Genomic DNA, 24961 nt, shown 5'->3' on the forward strand with positions numbered 1-24961 from the left:
GTACTTTCAAAACCATTCATTTTGAAAGAGGTTAAAACTATTTTGTGATACACATAGAAAAGGGAGTTCACAGAAAGAGATGACTAAGGCACACGGTCTAGGAACCACTTAAATCTACATTAAACCAACAGAGATTGGGTGCGGTTCTCACACTACGTCAACTATGGAATGTCTGAAGTTATGGCAAACCATTTGGTCAGACAACTGGGAGCGAAATGAGGGAGCTAAAAGAGCTTGGATAACACAGTGGAAAATTTTTCCTAAAATGGTAGGTAGTTATGTAATAATGGAACTGATGTCTTGTGTTTTTATAGTCTGACCTGAAAAAAGTTACACAAGAGCTCCAAAGCTATGTTATTCTAGCTATTGCACCTGCACCTTCAACTTGCAGAGTTGCCCACTTAGCACATATTATATCAGTTAGGAAGGACTATGTTTATACTTATTAGATATCACAAGCAGAATCATCTCAGAATATAGAGAATTGCTAGACAGAAAACCAAAACTCCCAGCATGAGTACTTGTTGTGGCAGTCACGATATTGCTTAGGACGCCTGCATCCCGTATCAGAGTGCCTGGGTCTGAGTCCCAGCTCCGTTTCCCATTCCAACTTCCTGCTAAGCTGCACCAGGGGGTCCAGTAGGTAATGGGTCAAGCATCTGGATCTTTGCCACCCACGAGGGAGCTCTGGATGTTTAAGTTCCAGGCTTCTGGCTCCAGCTGTTGTGGGCATATGGGTTGTAAACCAACAGATGGAAGATCTTTGTCTCTCTCTTTCTCTGCCTTTCAAATAAATTTAAATGTAAAATATCAAAATACCCATAAGGCAGTGTGTGCTGAAGCCTATGCAACCATGTCCTTCCTTCTCTCAGTTCAAATGAAAAATAAGATAGAACAGAAGCAAACACGATCCAAAGTATATCTTTTCATTGCAGCTACTTCCACTAGATGGCACTAAAGATTTTTTTTCAGGAATCTTGCCCTTTTCAAAAAGGAAAATCAGAAGCAAAACTTGTCCTGTCATTAAGATCAGTTTTTTAGAAATGAAACATTAATCTCAGCCATTTGTTAACTCATCACGCATTTGTTAAACCCACAACGCTAGTACCGGCACCATGTCTTTCTGTGTCTCTAATACTGGCAGTGTCTGAACTCACAGGAGGGCCAGTTTGAGTCCCAGCTGCTCCATTTTCATTCCAGTTCCCTGCTAACGCACTGGGGACAGTAGCAGAAGATGGCCCAAATGCTCGGGCCCCTGCCACCCATGTGGGAGATCCGATGAGATTCTAGGAATGAACCAGAAACTCTCTTTTTCTCTCCCTCTCCCTGTACCTCTGACTTAATTAAATAAGTCAATCCTCAAAAAAGAAAAAGAAAGGCAGGCAGGCAGACATGGTTCCTAGTGCATTGGGGTGGGAGTATAATGAGGGCAGAGGGCAAAAGAAGGTCTTCGGTATATTGATTGGGATTGCATTGAATCTATAAATTGCTTTTGGGAGAATGGACATTCTGAAGGGAGTGAATTTGTACCTTGTGCACTCAGTATTACTGAAAATAGTTTTGTCAAACTTTGTACACAAGCAAGTGGAAAAGTGAAAGGCAAAAAGTTAAAAACTTGACAGAGATCATCACAGAGTCACATGGTTACATGGGTAGTGAATAGAGGGGAACCCAATGAAGATCGGGAAACAGATGATCCCTAGAGAAGGTGATGTCTGAACTGTGCTTTAAAGAACAGTTAGACTTTAATTAGTCAAAGAAGAGTGGGCGGGGTGTCCTAAGCAGAGCAAGTAGCTTGTTCAATCATAAAAGAAGGCTGAAGGGACTGGCACAAGGCAATTCAAGAAATGAGGTCAGCTGGACTGGCAGAAGTAGAATGAGGGGAAACACGTACGTATCCATGGAGTTGGACGCTGACAGCCAGCTCCTACCCCTCTCTCCCTTGCTCAGGCTGCTCCTGTCACTCTGGACTCCTAGCCACTGCTCTAACACAGTAGGTATTTCTTCTCCTAACATCACTGACTCTTCTGTATACCGTTCCTCCAATCACCTGCATGGGGCATTCTTTCATCTTTAAATCTTTGCTCAAATATCACCATCTCAGTGATACTAGCTCTGGTCACCCCATTTAACTTGCAACACACCCTACCCGGCTGACAGATGCTCTTCACTCGGCTGAATTTCCCTCCGTGGGACTTATCCCATCCTAACACCCTATACAGTTCATGTAGTTACTATGCTCATTGTTTATTGGCTGCTTTTTCCTACAACAAGACAAGTCCCATGAGAGCAGAAATGTTTGCTTGTTCTAACAGTGTTGTATCTGTCTCTGGTGCCTGGCACATAGTCAAATCACCTTGCCCTCATGGAGCTTACTAATCTCATTGGGAGCAGGCCAGAAAGACACCTGGAAAAACATATTCTAAGTCAAAATACACATGAAGAGCCACAAAAATCAAATATGAATTGCAGAAAGATCACTGATGGAATACTAGTGAATGGACCAGGGATAGGGACACCAATTAGGAACCGAGACAAAGCCTAAGAACAAGAGCTAAAGCAGGGAGTAGGGATGGAAAGGAGCTACTGAATTCAGAGATCTGTCGGAAGCAATAAGGACAACAGTAAAGAGAGGCCCCAGGTAGCAAAATGGACTAGTGCTTTACATACATCACCTCCAAACACCACAACAAAGAAAGGATAAAGAAGTTCAAACAGGGCCAAGGACCTGGGATAAAGCAACATTTGAGTTAAGTGGAAGAAGTACTACCAGGGAAAAGGAGGAGTGGGCAGAGGGGCAGGAGGCAGAAGGTTAACCAGGGTCAGTGGACAGCAAGCAAGAGAAGAGAGTTTCAAGGTGAAAGCTTTCAGTGTCAAAAGCTATAGTGAATTCATTTATAAAAGAACTGAAAAGTAACCACCAGATATAGCCAATAGGAAGCTTTTGGTAACTTTGACAAAAGCAATTTCAGGGCATAGCTGAGACCAAACACTAGATTATCCTGTGTTCCAGAGTAAAATGCAACAACTAAAAAGAGTTAGAGGAGCAAGAAGCTTAGCCATAACAGGAAGAAAGAGATTGGGAACCAGAGAGGAGCATAAGGTAGGAGTGACTTACGCTTGGGTATGAGCTGAAAGATCCTCCAGACAGAAGAAGAGGATGTCAGAAGAGAGGAAGGAGGCTGGGGTTCCAAGCACAGGTCTCAAGAGGATTCACCTTCCTCTGAAATACAGGAGGAGGAATGATGCCTGATAGAGACAGGTGCAACAGCGAAAAACGGTTCTGACAGAGCTCTCAGGTTCCGCTCCCATATATTCACTCCGTGTCTGCCGGCACTGATTAAGCAAAGAGCCCAGTCCTGACCTGCCTGATTTCCTGACGGGTCATCTTCCCTCCCTAGTTTTGGGCAATGGAAGTGGGCTGCACTCGTAACACCTTGACACAACCCTGGTCATCAGTCCTGTTCCTCTGATCCCATGACTTATGCACCTCCCGGTAACTGTGTGCTGGCTGAGGTCCCCAGATGAAGCTGTGTGTGAGCATGAGACAAGGCACTGCATTAATTCTGAGAAAGAAGCAACCCTAACAAATCCTCTTTCATCCAGTAATCTCACCCCATACCACTTATGGTGGGCACTACCACAAAACTCTTCCCTCAATGTGTGACTGTTGTCTTACTATTATTTGAGTTCACTATTCTCTATCTTGTTAATAACAGGTCTTTAGTAAACACCTACAGTGTAGGTGCTAGGTTGGCTGGCAAGGGAACAGAGAGACAGTTAATACCATTCATACATGTGTAGATATTTATGGTATACACAGACATGTACAACATATATATGCATACATAAGTAAAAACCATTACAAGGTAGCACAAACTGCAAAGTCAACAATATTGGCTAGAGAGCTTTGAAAGCTCAAATCTGGAGCCTTAAAATATTGAGAAAGGCTTCAAGGAATTACTGGGAAGCAGGCCTGACATAGAAGGAAGGGTAGATTAAATAATATAAGAGAATACTGCAGGCACATTGGCCTTAAATGTCCTTGGTACATCTTAGAGGCCAATTTTATGGTTCTATTAAGGAATCCAAATATCATCCTCCAGAGATGGGGAGCTCCTGAAGGTTTTCAGAATGAAGACTGACTTGCATGATGTGGAATAACCGTGTAGATCAATTTTTTTAAAAACGTCATACGGGGTAATAAGAGACTCCTGTGATACTTGATGTGAAGGTGATAAAGCTCTGCCTCATCTTTAAAGTTCTATGCAGTAAGATATTGGCAATCGGGATGGAAAAAAACAGTGCCTGCCTGGATATGGGAAAAGGGAAAGTAGGCCAGGAGCGCTATAACATTTCAAGCTGGAGAGGAGGGAGACTGAGGTCACCCTGGAAAGAATGAAAGGGGAAAACCCAGACAGCACAGTTCAGTAAGCAAAGTCCAGTGAAAATTAAGACACATGGGGCTAACATGATAGGGGCACATCTGGATGCAGATTTTTTATAGAGGGATTGACAAAACCTCTGGGAATAGGTAAGTACTGAAAGTGTTTGGGCTGGTGCAGTGGCATAGCAGGTAAAGCCACCACTTGCAGTGCTGGCATCCCATATGGGCGCCAGTTCGAGTCCCGGCTGCTTCTCTTCTGATCCAGCTCTCTGCTATGGCCCGGGAAAGCAGTAGAAGATGGCCCAAGTCCTTGGGCCTCTGCACCCCCGTGGGAGACCTAGAAGAAGCTCCTGGTTCCCGGCTAGATCAGCACAGCTCTGGCCATTACAGCCATCTGAGAAGAAGAGCTTGCTCACTCGCTCTCTCTCTCTCTCTCTGTGTCTCTGCCTCTTACTCTCTATTACTCTGCCTCCCAAATAAATAATCGTCATCTTTTTTTAAAAAGGGGGGGAGGTATTGGCATCACAAGCTACAGCTTAACCCACTGTGTCACAACAATAGGCCAACAAATAAGGAAGGAAGGGAGGAAGGAAGGAAGGCAGGGAGGGAGGAAGGAAGGAAGGGGCTAGTGTTGTGGTGTAGCAGGTAAAACTACCACCAGTGATGCTGGCATCCCACATGAGTGGTGGTTTGTGTCCCAACTGCTCCATTTCTGATCCAGCTCCCTGCTGACAGCCTGGGAAAAGCAGCAGACAATGGCCCAAGTGCTTAGGCCCCTGCTCTCCATGCGAGAGCCCTGGAGCAAGCCAGGGCTTCTGGCTTCAGCCTGGCCCAGCTCTGACCGTTGCAACCATCTTGGGAGTGAACCAGCAGTTGGAAGCTCTCTCTGTCTTTCCCCCTCTCTCTATAACTCTTTCAAATAAATAAATAAGTCTAAACACAAAAAGAAATGTATCATTAAGAACTGGGGCTTGATATTCTGCTTAAAAAAATAAAAAGGAAAGAAAAGTGTGACTCTTGGGATCATCAGCACAAGAGAGAAAAGAGGAAAGAGAACTAGAGAGGAAGCCTGGGAGAAGCATCCTGAGATCCGAAGGCCAGGAGAGCAGAAACCAAGTGTCGCTCCCCCTCTTCGTGGAGGAACAACACAGGACCCTGCGCTGTTCTTTCGTCTGCTCGGCCCTCCCCGGGTTTGCTGCTGGTTCTTCCCGGGTTGGCTACTATCCCTTCCACCTCCGTGGAAGGGCAGTTCCCCCTGGCCACATTCCCCACTTCTGCAGGGGAGCGGCACACCGCCGGCCGGCTCTTCTCGGGGGCTGCACAGGTGTTATTCGGATAGATGTTCCCCTTAGATGTTCCCTGGTGCATGCCGTCTTTCTCCTCCTTTATAGTCCTCCTCCGCCAATCCCAACTCGGCTGCCCACACGCCGAGTACGCTGCTCTCCTCCAATCAGTAGCAAGTCCTACAGTTTATTGGTTGAACTGGAGGCAGCTGTGTGGAAGCTGTTTACTTCTCTCCCAGCGCCATATTGTGGGAGAGCAGATGCATAGAATAAGTCTTAATTCCAGTAACTCAGTCCAGTCCGGGCTGCTCCCCACACCAAGGAGGAAGCAGGTTTTAAGGAGGAGGAGACGCATAAAAATGGTGAATGCTGGAGAGATTATTGAGAAAAGGCCGGTAATAGGGTCACTCGTAATCTACAAGAGTTTCAATAGGAAAGAGGCAAGGAGTAAATGGATGGTGATGAACACACAGTGAGTGTTCTTTTGGACAGTGGAGTGGTGAGAGCCACCACAGTCAGCTGGTCGAAAGGGAGTGGGGCGAGGGGAAGATCTGTGTGCCCCTGCAGGGCTCGGGCACACTTCCTGATAGAATGTTAGTCGAGGACTCACTGAAAACATAGAAGAGTTCGGAGGAGGCGAGAGAGGTTGGGATTAAAGAAGGAAGGTCTTGAGTGGCCGGCCCTGGAAGAGAACAATAGCAGTGAGGTTGGTCAGGAGTGTCAAGACTCTGATCCTGAAGCAGAGAGGTGAGGGAGTCCTCCAGGCAACCTTCTCTTTCCACTCAACTAAAGGCAGCCGTGGAGCGCGTCAGGGATGGGATGTTTAAGAAGCCGAGAAAGGGAAGTGCAGAGGTAGCCGAGGTAGAACTTCAGACACGACATCCCAAGGCTGTGTTCAAGTCTCAGACAGGCTACACGGGCTGATCACCAGACCTCTCTGATTTCCTCCAAGTTGTGACGAGTAAATGAGATAAGGCACATGTAAATTATAAAGCACTTCTTAATGAGAGAAGTGGGAACACCCATCACAGGCAATGTGATATTGCATGAAAAAGAGATGAAGCGAAGCGCAGCCTGGCACCAGAGAGGGTGGGGGTGAAGTTCAGCAAGAATATATAGCAAACCAGGCCCAGCGTGTGACTTATTCCAACATACTGGAGTGGAGACAGAGCAGATCCTGAGGACAAGTGTGGAGAAGGAAGACAGGCTGCAGAAATCTAGGTAAGGAGTGTTTTAAGGCCTTTGTAGCCATGCCTACATTTGGAAATTACATGTAATGTTCATATAAAAGCGGCATTTGACTCGTTGAGAGGTTGTGTTTTTGAAATAGCCACCCTTCGATGGTTTCACTTAATAGTTTTCATGTTTTACGGAGTCAACCTCTGCCCTGCCCCTTCTATGTTTTTCAAAGGCTCCAGGCACTATGCCCGAAGCGGGTCATGAGGGCATCAGCTAAACAGCTGCCCGCTGCAAAGCCGGGCGACACCTCGGCTCTCCAGGCAGGCTTAAGCCGCTGGAGACCCCAAGCCGAGGGTGAGGAGTCAGCTAGTTACCGTTTTTGGAGTTTTGGAGATACAGGTCTCAGATCCCAGGCGTAGCAAAGCCCCGATTTGGCCGAATCCAGAGACTCCCGGTCAGGGCACTTTGCAAAGACAACAAAATTATAAAGCTAAGGGTGCCAGACGGGTTCATTTCCCAATTAGCCCGTGAGCCCACAAAGTGGACATCATCCTCCAACCACTCCATTGTGACCGCTCAGGCGGCCTCAATCAAGATTGACGGGTAAAGCCGGCTCCAAATCTGCTCTGCTGGCCGGCTTCTGTTACACACAGCTGTAGGATTCTGGGTGACACACAGTTCACCTCTTGGACCAACTGCACTTTTCCCAAGTGGGTGAAACCAAAGCTTCTCCGGTCCAGGGGATGCAAGTCGAGCTCCTCGGGTTGTTCAAAGGTGTCCCTAACTCGTGCCCAGAACCAGGGCCACGGGAGTTTCTGTGACCCGCACGCTAGGCCTGAGGGATTCTTGAACTAAAATTCCAAAGCCACGCGGGAACTCCGCAGCTAACAAACACCCGTGACCGCGCCGCCAGAAAAGCAGCTCCTACAACTCCCAGCAAGCTCCGGGCTGAGCACGTCCGAGGGCAACTGACAGCGCCACGGACCAATGGGAGAGCCCAGTCGGCGTTCTCGGGGCCAATCCAAAGGCAGAAAGAAGGCCGTGCGTGTGGTGTATCTGCGCGGCTTCTTCGATGGGCCTGAGCCCTCTCTGGTCGCCTCAGAGCTAGAGAGACGGACAGTCCCTGTGAAATGGTGACGCTGCCTACACTATGTCGTTCACTCCCTGCCTCTCTCTTTAACTTCCCTTTCGCCGCCCCGTGCTCTTTGGCCGCCCAGCCTCCGGCCCTTAGCTTGGTCCCTTCCCTCGCGTGAGCGGACAGGCGAGAATGTGGAATTTCCAAAACTTACTGGCTGCTGCTCGCGTCACTCTGGAGGATGGCGGGGCCCCAAGCGGCGAGGGCCGCCCCTCTCGGATGGTGATTGGACTCGCTGGAGTAGACGGGGCTGGGATTGGTGGGACGAGGGCAGCGCTTCTCCGGGCATCCTGGGCCGAGGACCCGAGATACAGTGACCACGGAGGAGCCGGCGGGGACTGGCGGCTCCGTCGCCCGCCGCGCGCCCTCCACGGAGGGCAGGAGCCGCAGGGCTCCCTACCTCACTGCGCGCTGGCGGGGGTGGCGCTTGTCGCGTGTGGGGCGCGGGGCCATTGGGGCGGGAAGGCGGGAGGGGTTGGCTGGGGTGGGCGGGCGATGCAGGGGTCGAGGATCTGGCAGCGCCACTGGCCTGAGGCTTAGAGCTGGAAGCGCATCTGGGGAGGAGGGCTTGGGCGGGTCTGGTATGGGATGCCGTGGAAAGGAGGGGGCCGTACCACAGATCCTGCCGATATCTGTGGGTGGGTCCTTTGAGGAAGCCTCCTCCCGTGTGCCCTTTTATTTGCCAACGAGAGCGTCCCCATGGTCTCTGTTCAAGTTCTGGAAGTTTTCTCCTTGGGTGGGCTTCCTCACCATTTTAGAACTGCCCAGGGCTGTTTCTGATACTAGGCACAAACGTGGGGACTATGTCAGAACACGGGAAGCCACCCATGGGCTTGGTGCGCAAACTTCCCAGCGGGACTGCACTTGGGGGCCCGGGCAAGACCCACTGCCCTTCGTGCTTGGCGCTTTTCAAAGCCCCCAGGCTCTTGCCTTGTTTGCACACGGTCTGCACCCAGTGTCTGGAGCAGTTGGAACCCTTCTCGGTAGTGGATATCCGAGGGGGAGACTCCGACAGCAGCTCTGAGGGGTCAATGTTCCAGGAACTCAAGCCGCGCAGTGTGCAGCCGCAGACTGGCATCCTCTGTCCGGTATGTGATGCCCAGGTGGACCTGCCCGTGGGTGGAGTGAAGGCTTTAACCCTAGACCACCTGGCCATGAATGATGTCATGCTGGAGAGCCTGCGTGGGGAAGGCCAGGGCCTGGTGTGTGACCTGTGCAGCGACAGGGAGGTGGAGAAGAGGTGTCAGACCTGCAAAGCCAATCTCTGCCACTTCTGCTGCCAGGCTCATAGGTAAAGATGGGATCCCCTCCCGGGTGTGGCTTAGGAGCAGAGTGCAAGGAGGTATCAGATACAGAGACCCCTGGGTGAGCAGATGAAGAAGAAAGCTTTCTCAACTACAGTTGAACGTCAACCAACAGTATACAACGCGATAGCAAACACTTTAGAACACTCGTTACCCCCTCAGCCGCATAGAATATCTGTAGAAATAATGGCCATAATAGCTTGCATAGTCCTAAAGCGCTCACTGATGCCTTCAGTCATCAGCCTTCTGTGTAGTGAACAATTGTGGTGGGTGCTGGAGAAACAGGAGGAGGAACAGTCTCTTAGGTCTGCCCTTGTCTCATCTGATTATTGCAACTCTTACAGAAAGGCAGGCACTATTTTTATTCCCAGTTATTAATTGAGGAAACAAGCTCTGTATGTTCCGTGATTTGCCAAGTTCCCGCAGAGCTGGTATTAAGTGTGAAACAGAACCGAGTCTCACATCCAGATCTCCGACTGTTCCGTGCTGCCCTATCGGTGTAGGTGCTGACTGGCAGGCCTCACCTCAGCCTGCACTATGTGCCCTAGAGTTACTGTGGAGCCTGGTAAGTGGGCTGGTTGGTGTTAATCGGAAGGTGCAGATTATGTCTTTTATTATGCTTAGTGAATAATTATGAGAGGGATCATTCTTTGTCCTTTCTTTTTCCACCCCCTGCCCCCATCCCATTCCAGGACATCAGATTATAAAATGACCAAGGGTTTAGGATTAGCCTAAAATAGTTTTTAAGTGCTGACTTCCATTTGTTTTCTGGCTTCACCAACAGAACAGATAAATAGTAACTTGTAATTATGTGATAGTTTAACTTGTAATTATGTGATAGTCCCTGTAACGGCCTTGCTTCGAGCTGAGCAGCTGTCCCTTTTTCTCTGCAGCCATTTCTCTGGTGCCTGGATAGGCCTATGAGCCTCCAGTTGATAAGAAATTAACAGACACTGCATTGTCGCTGTGGTTCTGTAGGAACTTCTCTGAATCTCTGGAGGCCTCCAGAAAAGGGAACTGAGAGAGCGTTCATTCTGCCGACCGTTGAGTTCACTTTCTAATAATGCTAACGACTCGAGGGCCCTTCTAGCCCGCTGATTTGGGTGATAGAGTTACTGGTCTAAGGAAATGCTTCGTTACATTCTTAGATGACGGCTGATGGCACTTTCCTGTTGGGGCCAGCTAGCTGCTTTTTAATTGCTGGGGTTATTGCTTTGCCATCTGGCACAGTTTCCATCTCCCGGTGTTGGTTTTCCATCGTGCTGTCTGCTCTAGCCTGCTGTATGGAACAGGCTGTAGCTCATGTCTAAGCTTGCCAAATTAACTCTGGGGAGGGTTTCGGGATGTATTTAGTCTGAGTGTCACAAGTTTTGCAAAGATGTTGTCCCAAGGCAGCCCTAGTCCACTTTCACATAAATATTGTCCCCACTGGCCAGTGCCGCGGCTCACTAGGCTAATCCTCCACCTTGCAGCACCGGCACACCGGGTTCTAGTCCCGGTCGGGGCATCAGATTCTGTCCCGGTTACCCCTCTTCCAGGCCAGCTCTCTGCTGTGGCCAGGGAGTGCAGTGGAGGATGGCCCAAGTGCTTGGGCCCTGCACCCCATGGGAGACCAGGAGAAGTACCTGGCTCCTGCCTTCGGATCAGCGCGGTGTGCAGGCTGCAGCGCGCCAGCCGCGGGGCCATTGGAGGGTGAACCAACGGCAAAAAGGAAGACCTTTCTCTCTGTATTTCTCTCTCTCACTGTCCACTCTGCCTGTCAAAAAAAAAAAAAATATATATATATATATATTGTCCCCACTGTATACCCAAGGAATGGGTATGAGAGAGCCCCATGCAGTTAGAGATTAGGGGAAGGAATTGAATTCAGGTTTGTTTAACTCCACAGCCTAACGCCTCCCGCTGAACCTATCCCATAATTTCCTTTTCTGACTTTGCTTGCCCCCAGGCGGCAGAAGAAAACAGCCTCCCACACCATGGTGGATCTGAAGGACCTGAAAGACTCCAGCGGGATTGGGAGGCCCATCCTGTGTGCCGCCCACCCTGCCGAGGAGCTGAGGCTGTTCTGCGAGCTCTGCGACCAGCCGGTGTGCCGGGACTGCGTGGTCAGGGAGCACCGGGAGCACCCCTGTGACTTCACCAGCAACGTCATCCACAAGCACGGCGACTCCGTACGGCAGCTTCTCAAAGGCACCCAGCCCCACGTGGAGGCCCTGGAGGAGGCGCTGGCCCAGATCAGAGGCCTCAACAGCGCCCTCCAGGAGCGGGTAGAGGCCGTGGCAGCTGATGTCCGGGCCTTCTCCGAGGGCTACATCAAGGCCATCGAGGAGCACCGGGATAAGCTGCTGAAGCAGCTGGCTGACATCCGGGTCCAGAAGGAGAATTCGCTGCAGCTGCAGAAGGCACAGCTGGAGCAGCTGCTGGCAGATATGCGGACTGGAGTGGAGTTCACTGAGCACTTGCTGGCCAGTGGCTCGGACTTGGAGGTCCTCATCACCAAGGGCGTGGTGGTAGAACGGCTCAGGAAGCTGAACAAAGTCGAGTATAGTGCCCGGCCTGGAGTGAATGATAAGATCTGCTTCTTTCCTCAGGAGAAAGCGGGCCAGTGCCGTGGCTACGAAGTTTATGGGGCCATTAATACCAAAGAGGTTGATCCAGCCAAATGTGTTCTTCAGGGAGAAGGTAGGAGGGCCTTTCCCACTGGCACGGAGAGGGGCAGGAGGCCAGGACCTGGTGTATAAACAATTATCAGTTGTTCTTCTAAGGCCTTTGCCTAGCTAGGAAGTACTCCCCTACTGGCCAGTGTGTCAAGGGAGAGAGACATGCTGGCCTAGAGGACATACCTGCCCCATGCTGCCACCTTGCCTGTTTCTTTCTGGTTTGTTCTGATCCGAGGACAGTCAGTAGTCCCCAGTGCAATGGGGAGCTTGACCCTTTCCCACTTCAGGGAAGTAGTAACCACCAAGGAACCCAAGGATCATGCTTTGTTTCTATCAGGTGACAGAGCTGAGATGGTGCCCACAGGAGGTAACCGCATTGACTAGGGCAGGGAGAATCTTGCCTGCTCAGAGGGGAGTGTGGCAGGCCCTGGGTTGCTTGAATCAAGTTCTGAAGGGGCTTTCAGAAGAATGAGGCAGACAAGAGGATGTTTCCTTCTTTATGCTGCTTTTGATTCATATAAACCTCCTCTAGTTATAGCTTTTAAAAGCATATGGTAGGTGTTTCATTCAGTAGGGAAGAAAATGGTTTCTGTTGACCAGTGTTCTCTTCCTAGAGGAAGCATGCTATTCAAATGTGTGTTCATGAATCAGTCCTGCTGAGAAGAGTCACCTAGGCTCTCGCACAGGAATTCTTAACAGTTTGGAGGTCATGTATCCCTTTGAGAATGACATCTCCCCAGAAACACCCACTACCATGGACATACAATTTCAGGAGAGTCTTAGACCCTCTGTAAACCTCTCTGTAGACCTCATGGTAGTCCATGAGCCATAAATTAAGGAACCTTACTTCATCGGAATGCTCAGTAAGAGTCCATGGCCATTGGATATTACCCCAACACCTTGGCATGAGCTGCAGAGTTGGGGAGTATCTCACGGCAGCCAGGGTCCCAGCTGGTCTGCTGAACCCCTGCCTGTTCCAGCAAGATCCAGAGCTGGGAGAGGGCAGCTTTGGGGCAGCCTATCTACAGGTTTTCTTCTCTGTACCTAGGCAAGTTCCGGGTATTTGCAAGGCTGCTTTATGACTGACAGTAAGGTCTAGGATCCTGTGTGATCCAAGAGCAGCTACTGGCTGAGAGATGACCAGACTTACGGGGAAGGATTCCCAAGAGGCAGGCAGAGGGGAAGAGAGAAGAAAGGCAGCTGGGTGGCAGCGGTCAACATGAAGCACAACCCTTTGTTCTGAAGAGAAACAGCGAAGCCTTCTGGTCTGGGGATTTGGGCACTGCAGTTTGCCTTCACGGTGAGGACAAGTGTTTGTCATTTGCAGATCTCCACAGAGCCCGAGAGAAACAGACAGCCTCTTTCACCCTGCTGTGTAAGGACTCTGCAGGAGAGAGCATGGGCAGGGGCGGAGACGACATTCATGTCGCCGTTGTCCCGAAGGATAAGAAAGACAGGTGTGTATTACACAGGTGTCATGGGTCACCAGCAGTGTGGACACTGGCAACAGGAGGTCCTTTGAGGCACTGGGGATACAACTACGGTGGTTCATCTTACCTCGCCGTGATGCCCCACTGGACCAAATGGGTTGTCCTGTGTGGGTTTTGTGTCTGTGTTCTGTTCTCTCCGAGAGGAGTCTGCCTTTTCCGGTTGTGTTCACCCCAAGGTTTGGATCAGACTGAAAAAATCCTCTGTCAGGCTGAATGATGGCCTCAAAATCCACCCCTGCCTTGCTGCTGCATTGTGTCAGGAGCATATCTGTGTTCCTCTGCATTTGGAGTAAGGAGAAGGAGAGACAAAGAACAAGAGGGTACACCTGAGACCCCTGGAAAGCGCACAGTGACGTTCTCAGGGAATTCATCTGAATGTCAGACTATATTAGAACTTACACTACTTATATACTATTATAAAATTAACTTCAGAGTCACGGGGAAGAAGCGGCTTGTTTGAGGGACATTCAGCATTAATGTTGAATGGGATGGTGTAGTGTTGACCTCCTAAGACAGCAGGGAACTGACGTAGCCCTAGAGGAGTGAGTGGTGTTTTGTATTCTTACCTCCCAGCAGTGCAGTCAGAACGGTGGTCCAGGATAACAAGGACGGAACATACTACGTCTCCTACACCCCCAAGGAGCCTGGCCTGTACACTGTGTGGGTCTGTGTCAAAGAGCAGCACGTGCAGGTGAGTAACCCCTGCGCATGCGCTGCCGCCGTCCTTTCTCCCCAGCCCGCCTGGGTTCTTTGTCTTAGGATCTGGAGATTTTATCATGGGGTCAGCTGCAAACAGATTGACTAGGATTCTCTTCCTTATGCCACCTCTTCACTATGAAATGGCCCGGGTCTTGCTACGCTTTTTTCTTGTTAGAGGTTGCCAGTGACAGTAAGAACTCTCTCTGTTTTACTTCTTGGTAATCATGTTTCAGCTTTATAGTTCTCTCAGTTGGTTTATTGGAATTCTTAACTTGGAGAAGATTCTCTGATCTGAGGTTGTAGTCTGTCAGCAATCGGCTGTGCATGTCCAAGAAATAAAATCTGACTCAGCTTCTCCCAGTCCTGGTCAGACTGCGACTGGACGTGAACTTCCTGGAACGCAGTGGGGAGGGTTGTGCCCCCTCCTCTCCACTGACCAGTCGTCTGTCTGCCTAACCACATGATTCTGCACTCTGTGTTACGGATATACTTATGTTACCATGGTTACTCTGCCACCTCCACAGACCAGTGTTACTTTCTGGTTTAGAGATGAAGGTTTGAGAATTGGGTCATACATGTCCAGCAGTATTTCTCTGCTGACACTGGAAATCCACACTGACAGAGTAATACGATAGCATACCACATCACAGTGTGTTTGGCTAATGGCCTGCGCCCTAGGAGGACGCATACTCAATAGCCATTTATTGCTGGATGGTAATGTCAGCAACAGCAACAAGTTGCATTAGTTCTTTGCATTTTCCTCAAAACCACTCAGGTATAGTCCAACTTTCACAACCCATAGCAAAATCGGAATTTGAACCCATTTCTTTGAACTCCAAGTTGTTGTTGTTGTTGTTGTTTAATGGGTTGTAAACTCTTTAAAAGGAGGGGAAATTTAACACAGGAAAAGTTTCTAAAGCTCTGGGCCAGGGGTGAGGAACTCCTGGCCCACAGACTTTATAAGGCTCACGAACTCACATGGTCTGGCCCTGCCAAGACAGTCTCAGGTGGGACTTGAAATTCAGTGATTCTATAGCAGGCTCATTTAAGTTGATAATTTCGTATGGTCCGAGAATGATGTAAATACCCTAGTGGCCCTCGGCAGAAAGAAGGTGCCTCATCCCGGCTAGGCTGTTTACTCTGTGCGTTCACAAACCACGTGGTTGTCACGCCGTGCTGGGCACATTATAACCCTTAGGAAATAGTTTTTGTTTAACACAGGATAGAGACTGGAGAAGGAGTTACCTTGAAGGGAAGGAGGCAGATGAAAGAGCACTAACCTGAGAAATACTGGCCGTACAAACCCAACCTTTCTCCCTTCCACGTGACCTCACAGCCCCGGAATGAGAGGATGGGGAAACGGATGTGTCGAGTCCCGGGTCGGGGTGGAAAGAGAAGCCAGCTCAGTATGAGAGGAGAGGAGCCACAGGCCTGTGAAATTGAAGAAAGGACCACAGGCTGTCCTCGCTCCCTGGTCACAATATTCTACTCACAGTGCCTGAGATTCCTCAAAATTGAAATTGAGAACCGGGGAGTCCAGTGTCAGTCACATCAAAAGCACACATTGAGATGACTGGTGTGTCACAGGGTCCACATGCTGTCACTTCGTGCAAGGCTAGGGTGAGGCAGAATCCATTAAAGAGGAAGGTTCACCCGACTGTGATACGGGCTGCCATCCTGCCAGCACAAGCCCCAGCCAAGACAGATGTCACTGCAAGTGCAGCTTCCCCCTGTGTGATCAGCTGCCCGTGTCCAGCTGCATGGCGGGGATTTGTGGCCCTGCTGGGTGGTTAGCATCTGCCGTGAGAGGCACGATGGAAGTGCTGCACAGATTCCTTGGTTCTTTTTGGGTTTTTGTCTGTTTTCTAAGATTTATTTATTTATTTGAAAGGCAGAGTTACAGGGAGAGAGAGATCAGGCTTCTACCCACTCATGCACTCACCGAATGGCTGCAATGGCTGATACTGGATCAGGCTGAAACCAAGAGCCAGGAATTCCATCCTGGTTTCCCACACGGGGGGCAGGGACCCAAGTACTTGAGCCCAGGCATTAGCAGGGAGCTGGATTATAAGTGGAGCAGCTGGGACTCAAACGGCGCTCTGATAGGATATGCCAGTGTCCCAAGCAGCGACTTAACTAGCTGCAGCAGAGCGCTGGCCCCACTCCGTGGTTCTTTCACTGCATGTTTATCTGCCCCCACCCAGCTGAGCAGAGGTCTTCTTGGTCTTCTAATCTCCCTCCTGCTGTCCTTGTGCCTCCAAGGGAAGGCCTTGGACTTAGACTGTGTAGCCCATGGTGGTGCTCAGCAAATCCTGTTGACTCATATGATGCTGTTCTTTGCTCTCCGTCCGACCACTGAAGGGCTCCCCATTCACCGTGACGGTGAGGAGGAAGCACCGCCCACACCCAGGTGTATTTCATTGCTGTACCTTCTGCTCCAGTGGAGGACAGAAAACGGCTCGCTGTGCCTGTGGCGGGACCATGCCAGGTAAGGAGGACAGTCATTACCCTCTGGGCGCTGGGAACCAGGTGGCAGCTCCTCCACTACCGCCCGCCCGCCGCGAGGTTGAGGATGTCCAGAATGTCTCTAGGAAGTAGAGGCTGTGTATACAGAGGTCCCACTGCTCTAAAGTTCCACTAAGCTCCTCTGTTTTAAATGGAAGTGGCCGGCCTCGCAGAATTCCAAACGCAGCTGGGACTGGGGAGTGGATAACAAACCAAGTGAACTAGGTCTGGTTCTTCTGGTGGGAGAGGAGGGAAGGGAGGCCAGCCCAGGAAAGATATGTAATTATTTAAAAAAAAAAAAGGTCTGAGGCCGGCGCTGTGGTGTAGTAGGTTAAGTCTCTGCCTGTGGCACTGGCATCCCATAAGGACCCTAGTTCAGGTCCCAGCTGTTCCACTTCTGATCCAGCTCCCTGCTAATGGCCAGGGAAAGCAGTGGAGGATGGCCCAAGTGCTTGGCCCCCTGCACCCTCATGGGAGATCCAGAGGAAGCTCCTGGCTCTGGGCTTCAGATTGGCACAGCTCCGGCCGTTGAGGCCATCTGGGGAGTGAACCAGTAGATGGAGGATCTCTCCCTCTCTCTCTGTAACTCTGCCTTTCAAATAAATAAATCTTTTTTTAAAAAAAATGAGGTCTAGCATGGGGGGCATATTATAAAATAGGCTCTTGCACACTTCAGCCTCCCCTCCCCCTTTTCCACCAGTCTCCTCTTCTTTTTTTCTTCAAACATTTTACAGTTCAAGTTCAAAATAATTCATCTCTTTCTTTTGGCAAATTTTTCTTGCAAGATTTATTTATTTATGTGAAAATCAGAGTTACAGAGAGAGGAGAGACAGAGGTCTCCCATCCACTGGTTCTCTCCCCAAATGCCTGCAGTGGCCAGAGCTGAGCCAGGGTGAAGCCAGGAACTGAGAGCTTCATCCGGGTCTCCCACATGAGTACAGCGGCCCAAGCACTTGTGCCATTTGCTGCTGCTTTCCCACGCGTATTAGCAGGGAACTGGATTGGAAGTGGAGCAGCTGAGACTCAGATCGGTGCTCACATGGGCTGTTGGCACCACAGGCAGCAGCTTAGCCCGCTGCACCGCAACACAGGCCCCGCATTTTACAACTGTTCTTAGAACTTTGGCTGTCGTCTGTCATGATGAGAGTCCCCACAGAAGAGGAGTCAGGTGGCTTGTTCCTCGTCAGGTTTTTCCTCATCTTCATTCTCAGGGGTCCACATGCTGCCAGGAGGTTTAACATCCATGGTAACTGCTGGGCTCTACTCCAATGGTTGTTTTTCTCTCCGTTCTTTGCATCACGCAGGTGGCTACCAAGGCTGTGGCCATGGACACAGAGGCCACCCAGGTCGTCCCCACTGGTCGTGCTGTGGAAAGTTTGCTGAGAAGTCCGAGTGCTCGTGCGCAGGCGGGCAGACTGCACCGAGGGGTCTGCTCAGGACCGTGGCGCTCTGACAGCCCTCTGGCTGTGGACTCAGAGCTGCAGCGGTGTGAATTCAGTTTATCAGAGGGGCCCCAGGCCTTGATTACTTCCGAGAGACAGAGAGAATTAAAAACAGAGTGCCTTATCGTACATCAGAGTCCAAGTGCTTTTTTGTGAGTTACTCACTGCTTTTTTGTGGATGGTTGCGAGCCAAAGACCTTTCTCTTGAAGGGTCGGTTATTCTACACCACAGGAGTCTCCTTTCTGTTTTGTACGAGTGTGGGGGTTTCTGTGCCTTTGGAATTTAGAGATCATGGCGAGCGTGTGTGTGTGTGTGTGTGTGTGTGTGTGTGTGTCAGGGGGAGGGGACTTAGTTTCCTAACTTCTGGTGCATTAGAACTTTGTTATTGCCTGAGCTACATATTAGCTATTTTCTCTCAGAGAATAAAATCTTTGATTCTGTGCACTTCTTGTTAGTACCCTTGCAGTGGCATCACTGGTACATTTCATGAACTTCCCAAGTGATTTTGCTGTTTCAGTGGGCGTCCCCTCTTCCCTCTCTACACGGCACTCACCCCTACCCTGAGCCTGGAAGATTACTGTTTGGTCAAGGGGTACACGTAGGAACTTAATAAAGGTGACGGTGTTGAACTAGAGCCCCATCCATTTACTGCAGTTCTGGTCATGCCAGGCAATCTAGATCTGCAGTCTCTTTATTTATGAGAGAGTACTCTTTGTTTTTGTCTGTATGAGGGGATTTCAAAAAGCTCAAGGAAAATGACATTAAACGATTATTTTGGTGCAAAAAAAAAAATTTGGAAACTCGTGCCTACTCCTAGGTGTGGAACGTCGGAGCTTTGAAGCTCGCAGCATACCTTCTTTGCTGCTAGAGAACGCTGGGGAGAGGCATGGTGTGGTGCCTCATCCCTGCCGCGTCTTCAGTGTTATGTGTTTTTGGGACTCTATTTCTTATAGAGAAATAAACTCAGTATGTATTAAATATAATTATTAAAATCTCCATCGTAAGATCCCTTAGGAAGAGAGCGACTCATGTTGAGCTGGGTCAGGCAAAGGGAGTGAAGTAACTAGGTGCTGTCCGATCGTGATAGAGTAATTTCCTCCTTGAGGCTCACGGGTGTGGAGCACATTGCAGCCGGACGTTCCAGGGTCCTCCCTACATTCTTACCCTTTTCTGGGAACATTTCTGTAAGCCCCTTTCTCTAACCAAAATCTGACCTTCCCACGAGGCACTGCTGCCCTGTCACCCTCTAGATGGTTAGCCTTTGCTCCGACACACTCCTGAGTCACTGAGCCGGAGGTCAGCAGTGCTTCTGCCCTCGTGGGAGACTGGGTTGCCACTGCTGGGGCAAGGTGCTGCACGTGGGTAGGTCAGGGTCTGCTGATCACAGTGCTCAGGACAGCTTCCCCAAACAGAACCAGTAAGTCCCAAAGGTCAGTTGAGGAAACCCATTCTAGATCATTAACTCTCCTTTCTAAAAATGGACTGCCTAGAGGCTCATGTCTTTAGACTATATAACTTACTATCGCTCCCTGGTTCAGCCATCTGTAGAGCCCCAAACAATGCCCCCGCGTTCCTTGAAGAGCATGGCACCTAGCTGGCTGTGTCTGCGGTTCTATTCCTTGTCAGTCTTGGGATAATTGCAGTTACACGGAATTCTTGGCTTTGTGGCCAGTCCCCCATGGTTTTTGCTTTACTCTAGCCGTATAACCACAGCCTAGACCTTAGTTCTAACTGCACCCTCTGCACAGGTTCAGTTTCAAGCATCCTATAATCACAGCCTCCCATCCTCCCAGCTCGCCCCTGTAACATCCTGACTTTACAAGTTCTGTCTTCTTAGACCTCACAACGCAGTGACGCCACTGCCTTCTCCCTGTTCCCCGCACCTCCCTCACGTCCTTTTCTTTATTTTTCCCAGCTTTGATTCAAAAATCACTGTTATCACTCTCTTGGGGATAGTCCCCTTCTGTCATTCCTGCCTGGCAAAACGGCAACCCAGATTAGCTGCAGCTCTCCATGTAGCCCCAGGGAGTGACCCTGCACAAGAACACAGTGCCTGCTGTCTAGTCTCACTGAAATGTATGGCCTAATTTCAGTGGACTTTTAGCCTTGCCCAAAGGCCTGATGTCTCACTAGTCCATTTATCCTCCCACTCTCCTAAACAGTCATTTCATACTTTCTTCTCCTCAATCCAATTTCAAACCCAACTCTCCTGTCCACTTAAGACCTTGCTTCATATTCCACCAAGAAAATAAAAGGATTCAGAAGACAATTTTCCTGCCCTCCTAAATTCTACCAGTCTACCTGTGTTCCTATGAAAAGCCAACTTCTACACTGTATGCTAGATTCCATTCCGGAACACTGCTCCAGTGCGCCCTGCTACCTCTACACACTGCAGTGCCCAATTCAGAAAATAAACATGATGGGGCCTGGCGCTGTGGCTTAGCAGGTTAAGTTTCCACCTGCAGCACCAGCATCCCATATAGGCACGGTTCAAGTCCCAGCTGCTCCACTATTTTTTTTTTAAGATTTTTATTTATTTATTGAGAGGTAGAGTTACAGACAGTGAGAGGAGAGATAGAAAGGTCTTCCTTTTGTTGGTTCACCCCCTAAACGGCCGCAACAGTCAGAGCTGCGCGTATCCAAAGCCAGGAGCCAGGAGCTTCTTCCAGGTCTCCCACATAGGTGCAGGGGCCCAAGGACTTGGGCCATCTTCTACTGCTTTCCCAGACTATAGCAGAGAGCTGGACTGCAAGTGGAGCAGCCAGGACTAGAACTGGCACCCATATGGGATGCCGGCGCTGCAGGTGGAGAATTAACCTGCACCACGGTGCCGGCCCCAGCTGTTCCACTTCTGATCCAGCTCCCTGTCAACGTGCCCGGGAAAGCAGTGGAAGATGGCCCGAGTGCTTGGGCCCCTGCAAACACGTGGGAGACCCAGAAGCTCCTGGTTCCTGGCCATTACAGCCATTTGGGGAGTGAACCAGAGGATGGAAGACCTCTCTCTCTCTCTGCCTCTCAAATAAATAAATTTTTAAAGAAAGAAACATTCTACAAGAATTCTATCTTAAAAGAAAAAACGCAAATTTTCCTTGATTTTTGCATTAGTCTTCATAGCCCCCATAACCACACCACAGACTGCGTAGCTTAATCCACAGTTCTGGAATCTGGAAGTCCACGTGGAGGGTGCTGGTAGGGTTGTGTCTGGTGAGGCCTCGCTCCTTGGCTTGCAGGTGGCAGCCTTCCTCTGAGTCCTCACGTGGCCTTTCCCCGTGTGCCTGTGCTCCTGGTCTCTCTTCCTCTTCTTACAAGGACACTAGTCCCTAGGGATTAGGGCCCCACCCTGACGACGCTATTTAATTATTTCCTTACAGGCCCTGTCTCCAAAAGCAGTCACACTGGCGATTAGCGCTCTAACCTATGCATTTTGGGGAAATAATCCAGTCCCTAACAAATGTACATCTCCTTTAGCAACCTCTCAGTGCTTCCTTTGTAAAAACACCTCACAAGAAGTGTTTGCCACCCTCACTCCTGGATCTAATCATCAGTCTCATGCCCAGACCTACACTGCGACAGCCCTTGTCAAGGTGACCAGTGGAGTCCAGTCACAGCATGCACAGGCCAGTTGTCCTTTTACCAGCCTTCATACACCTGGTAGCCTTCCTTTCCAGGAAACATTTCCCTCACCCAGTTTATGCAGCGTCACTCTTCTCAATTCTCCTATCTCGCTGGCTGTTGGGATCGCCTTGATAATCTGTCTTTACAAACCAGACTTCCCTTCTCCCAACACCCCAGTAATTGTCGCTTACCCAAAGACTACTTGGGAGACAATCTAGGCCTTCTCTTAAACCTTTTGGGTAAGTTGAATGCACCTGAGGGACCAGCCTTGCACCTCCCCATTACCTCAGACATCCAGGGAACTGCTTGCCATGAAGAGCTGGTGGTGTTACATCATCTTCCCATACATCTTTTAATGAACCTGATTTCAGAACAGGCTGAAAAAACCTCACTATTTATATTCAGTTGTTTCAGTAACTGGACAACACTACTCTGGAAAACTTGCTTAAGACATCTAGTGTCTGGCTAATGCCTTAGCCTTCAAGCAGTAGTAGGGGTAACGCTTCTGTTAAGATCTGAAGTTCCAGGGAGCGGGGCGGGGGCGCTGCCACTCCTTGGCCTGCACAATGGAGTGGATTCAACTGCCCTGCCAGCTGAGAGACCAGTGTGATTGATCTACAGGGCCCAAGGCTGCATGGTGAGGAAGGTGGAACTAGAGGATTTAGGAATTGTCTCAAAGGTGTGCCTCGGCAATCACCTTTGTGTTCTGATGTAAGTATGTCTCTGGTGTAACAGGTAAGAAAAAAGAGGAACAGTTTAGAGTGTCAGTCCCCTGGGATGTTCTAACGGGATAAACACCATCAGCCATCTTGGATGATGAACACACACGTAAACCTGTCAGTCCACGGGCTCTCTGATCTCCACAGTACAGCTGGCGCTCAGCTTTGCCCGAGGACGTACACCTGGGCATTAGGTTTGATTGCATTAAGAGGTGGTTTTGATGAAGTGAGTGCAAAGTAGATGCAGAACATGGGAAAAGGCACTGCGCTCTGCCTTGTTGGCTCCTACTTACTGATTTCAGTTTTGCACTTCCACAAAGACCTCTGGTGCCAGGACACACCCGTCTGTCAGCTCTGGCTCCACAAACCCTTCATCAAAGCACTTGTCACCACCCTGCCTCAAAGCCTTCCGTGGCTATTTTATTCCTGCCTGTCTTGCCTACCAGCCACGAGGCCTCAGGAGCACAGGACCTGGCTGGGTTTTGCCCCAGGGCCCAACAGTCCCTGGCACGGAGTAAATAGTCTTTATATATTTTTGAACTAATGTGTGAATAATTAAGCAACAGAAATGGGATTCTTGCTCTCCTTCCTTCCTTTCATACATGATGTGCCTACAGCCAGATTTAGCGAGGACTCAAGATAGCAAATACATTGTATGGCTACGTACCCATCTCCCAGTTCCACCCTTAGCGGCTGGGCTGTTTTCAGCTCCATCTTCATTCTGAAACTACTGATTCCTGCAGTGCTTTGCACTGTAACTGGCCCCGATTTCATTTTCAGTTATGAAAACATTTTAACCCGGGTTATATGCCCAAGAATTCTGAGTTTGTTATCGTTATTTTTATGTCTGCAGGTCTGCTCTTTAGTTATTTTTGCCTTTTCCAAGGGCTAGAGGCTACACGACAAATGCTAGTACCACATCCCACCTTGTAAACCCAAGTCTCTCAAGGTCTTATGGTGGACAGCACGATGCCAGGCCACACCGAGTGGGTACTGGTCATCCTAACAGTGCTGGAGGACCTGGCCTCACCTCCCAGCTACACGCCGCTTCACTGAGCAGGAGGGAATCAGAAAGAAGAAACAGCTGGGTGTTTAGAAACAGCCCTATCAAATCGCCATGCATGATCACTTAGGAAAAGGGTCCTGTCCCACAGAAACATAGTAATTCTTCGTACTGCTACTCCTAATGACTGCCTGGCAGTAAGAGTCCCGATGGCATCTCTGAAGGGCTCCTGGATTCCCAGCCACGGCACGCACCATGCTCTTGTTCGAGCAAGACAGCCAAAGCAGAGCCAAACCGAACCTTCCGCGAGGGTAACCGTCACACAGGAATCCTGTGTGAATTTGCTGCTCGGGAGCCTTGCGGTTTGCTGAGGAAGGTTCGCTACCTGGTTCTTCAGGCTGCGCTCGTGTTGCTGCCTCATCCTCTTATTCCCGGACTTTGTCCTCAGCAGTAACACTGGGACCTGCACGGCCCTTTACAGCCCAGAATCCTCGTAGCATCCCTGCTCATCTGGTGAGGCAGGCAGGCAGGCAGGCAGGTGTCGGAAGAAAATGCAGCAGCAGTGGTGCCACATGCAGGAAAGCGGGCTGGTGCTGCAGGGCTCGGCGCAGCACGTCGGTGAGGGCGCTGCACCGGGAGGTTGGCCGTGACTAGGGTGCGAAGACCCTCCTTGTCACAGCCAGACCCTCAGTAACTGCCCCACACGAACTAAAGAGAACACGAGCCTGAGACGAACACCAGAATGCCGCTTGTGTGCATTCGTAATGAGACGCTTCCATCTCAGGACCAGGACCGAAGAATACACTTTCAGTATATTCTACCCTTCTGGGACACTGGTGCCAACTTTCTCTGCATCCACATCACATCGATAGCCTCTCACCTACTTAAGACAATAATTATATGGCTCTGCCAACTTACAATCAGAACAAAATTAGAGAAATGGTTTAAGACACCTCTAGCAATCTACCTTCCCAGAGGTTACATTTGTCAATGGGCTGAGTATCTGGAAATTGTAGGTTGTAGGCTGTAATTCCTGAACTGTTCCAAACCCAAAGCCAGAATATTTGAACCTGAGAGTTAAGACTTCCTCTCCCCTAAACAGTGCTTTGGAACGGACACAGGTAACGGTCATCTCACTTACTTCTGATTGACATTACTAATCCATATCTATGTGGTCAACCAGGCTACAGTAAGCACACGTGCTGTGGAATATGAGATAGGAGGCTGTCTGAAAAAGTTCATGGAAAAGCAGAATTATTTTGGCACAAAAGAATTTTGCAATCAATGCAGTTTTTTCATAATACATGTTTTCCAGGAACTTTTGAAAACCCACACAGCCTACAGATGGAAGGCCTGAGATGCCCAAGGAATCTGTAACTAGCCTAATCTTGTACAGTCAGCAAATGGCTGAGCAGGGTTTGTACATTCTTCCTGGCTAGGAGCCACTGCTTTTGAGGTGACTCTATGTTGTGCTGGCCTAACAGCGTGATTTAAGAGGGCAACTGTACTTTCTTCACCTCCTGATTTTATCAGGGTCCA

The 24961-nt window shown here is 49.6% G+C and overlaps 1 protein-coding gene and 1 long non-coding RNA gene across 3 annotated transcripts in view; one reads left to right on the forward strand and one right to left on the reverse strand.

Annotated features, from left to right (window-relative positions):
• Positions 1-8381, reverse strand: part of LOC127493763 (uncharacterized) — a 59592-nt gene extending 51211 nt beyond the window's left edge. Inside the window, exon 1 of the long non-coding RNA XR_011390503.1 lies at positions 8139-8381. This is a non-coding gene — a long non-coding RNA (uncharacterized lncRNA). The remainder of the gene's footprint in view (positions 1-8138) is intronic.
• Positions 8236-18213, forward strand: TRIM45 (tripartite motif containing 45). Of its 2 annotated transcripts, none has more exons than XM_051858762.2 (6): positions 8236-9275; positions 11237-11970; positions 13276-13405; positions 14015-14129; positions 16499-16625; positions 17947-18213. In XM_051858762.2, exons 1-6 carry the CDS (start codon positions 8788-8790, stop codon positions 18093-18095), a joined length of 1743 nt encoding a protein of 580 aa, XP_051714722.2. In that variant the 5' UTR covers positions 8236-8787; the 3' UTR covers positions 18096-18213. The 2 variants fall into 2 exon arrangements, with proteins under 2 accessions (XP_051714722.2, XP_051714721.2); XM_051858761.2 differs by having other exon boundaries at positions 8253-9275; positions 14012-14129.
• Positions 18214-24961: the final 6748 nt, after the last annotated feature.

This window comes from Oryctolagus cuniculus, chromosome 7, assembly GCF_964237555.1.
Source record: "Oryctolagus cuniculus chromosome 7, mOryCun1.1, whole genome shotgun sequence".
Classification (NCBI taxonomy): domain Eukaryota; kingdom Metazoa; phylum Chordata; class Mammalia; order Lagomorpha; family Leporidae; genus Oryctolagus; species Oryctolagus cuniculus.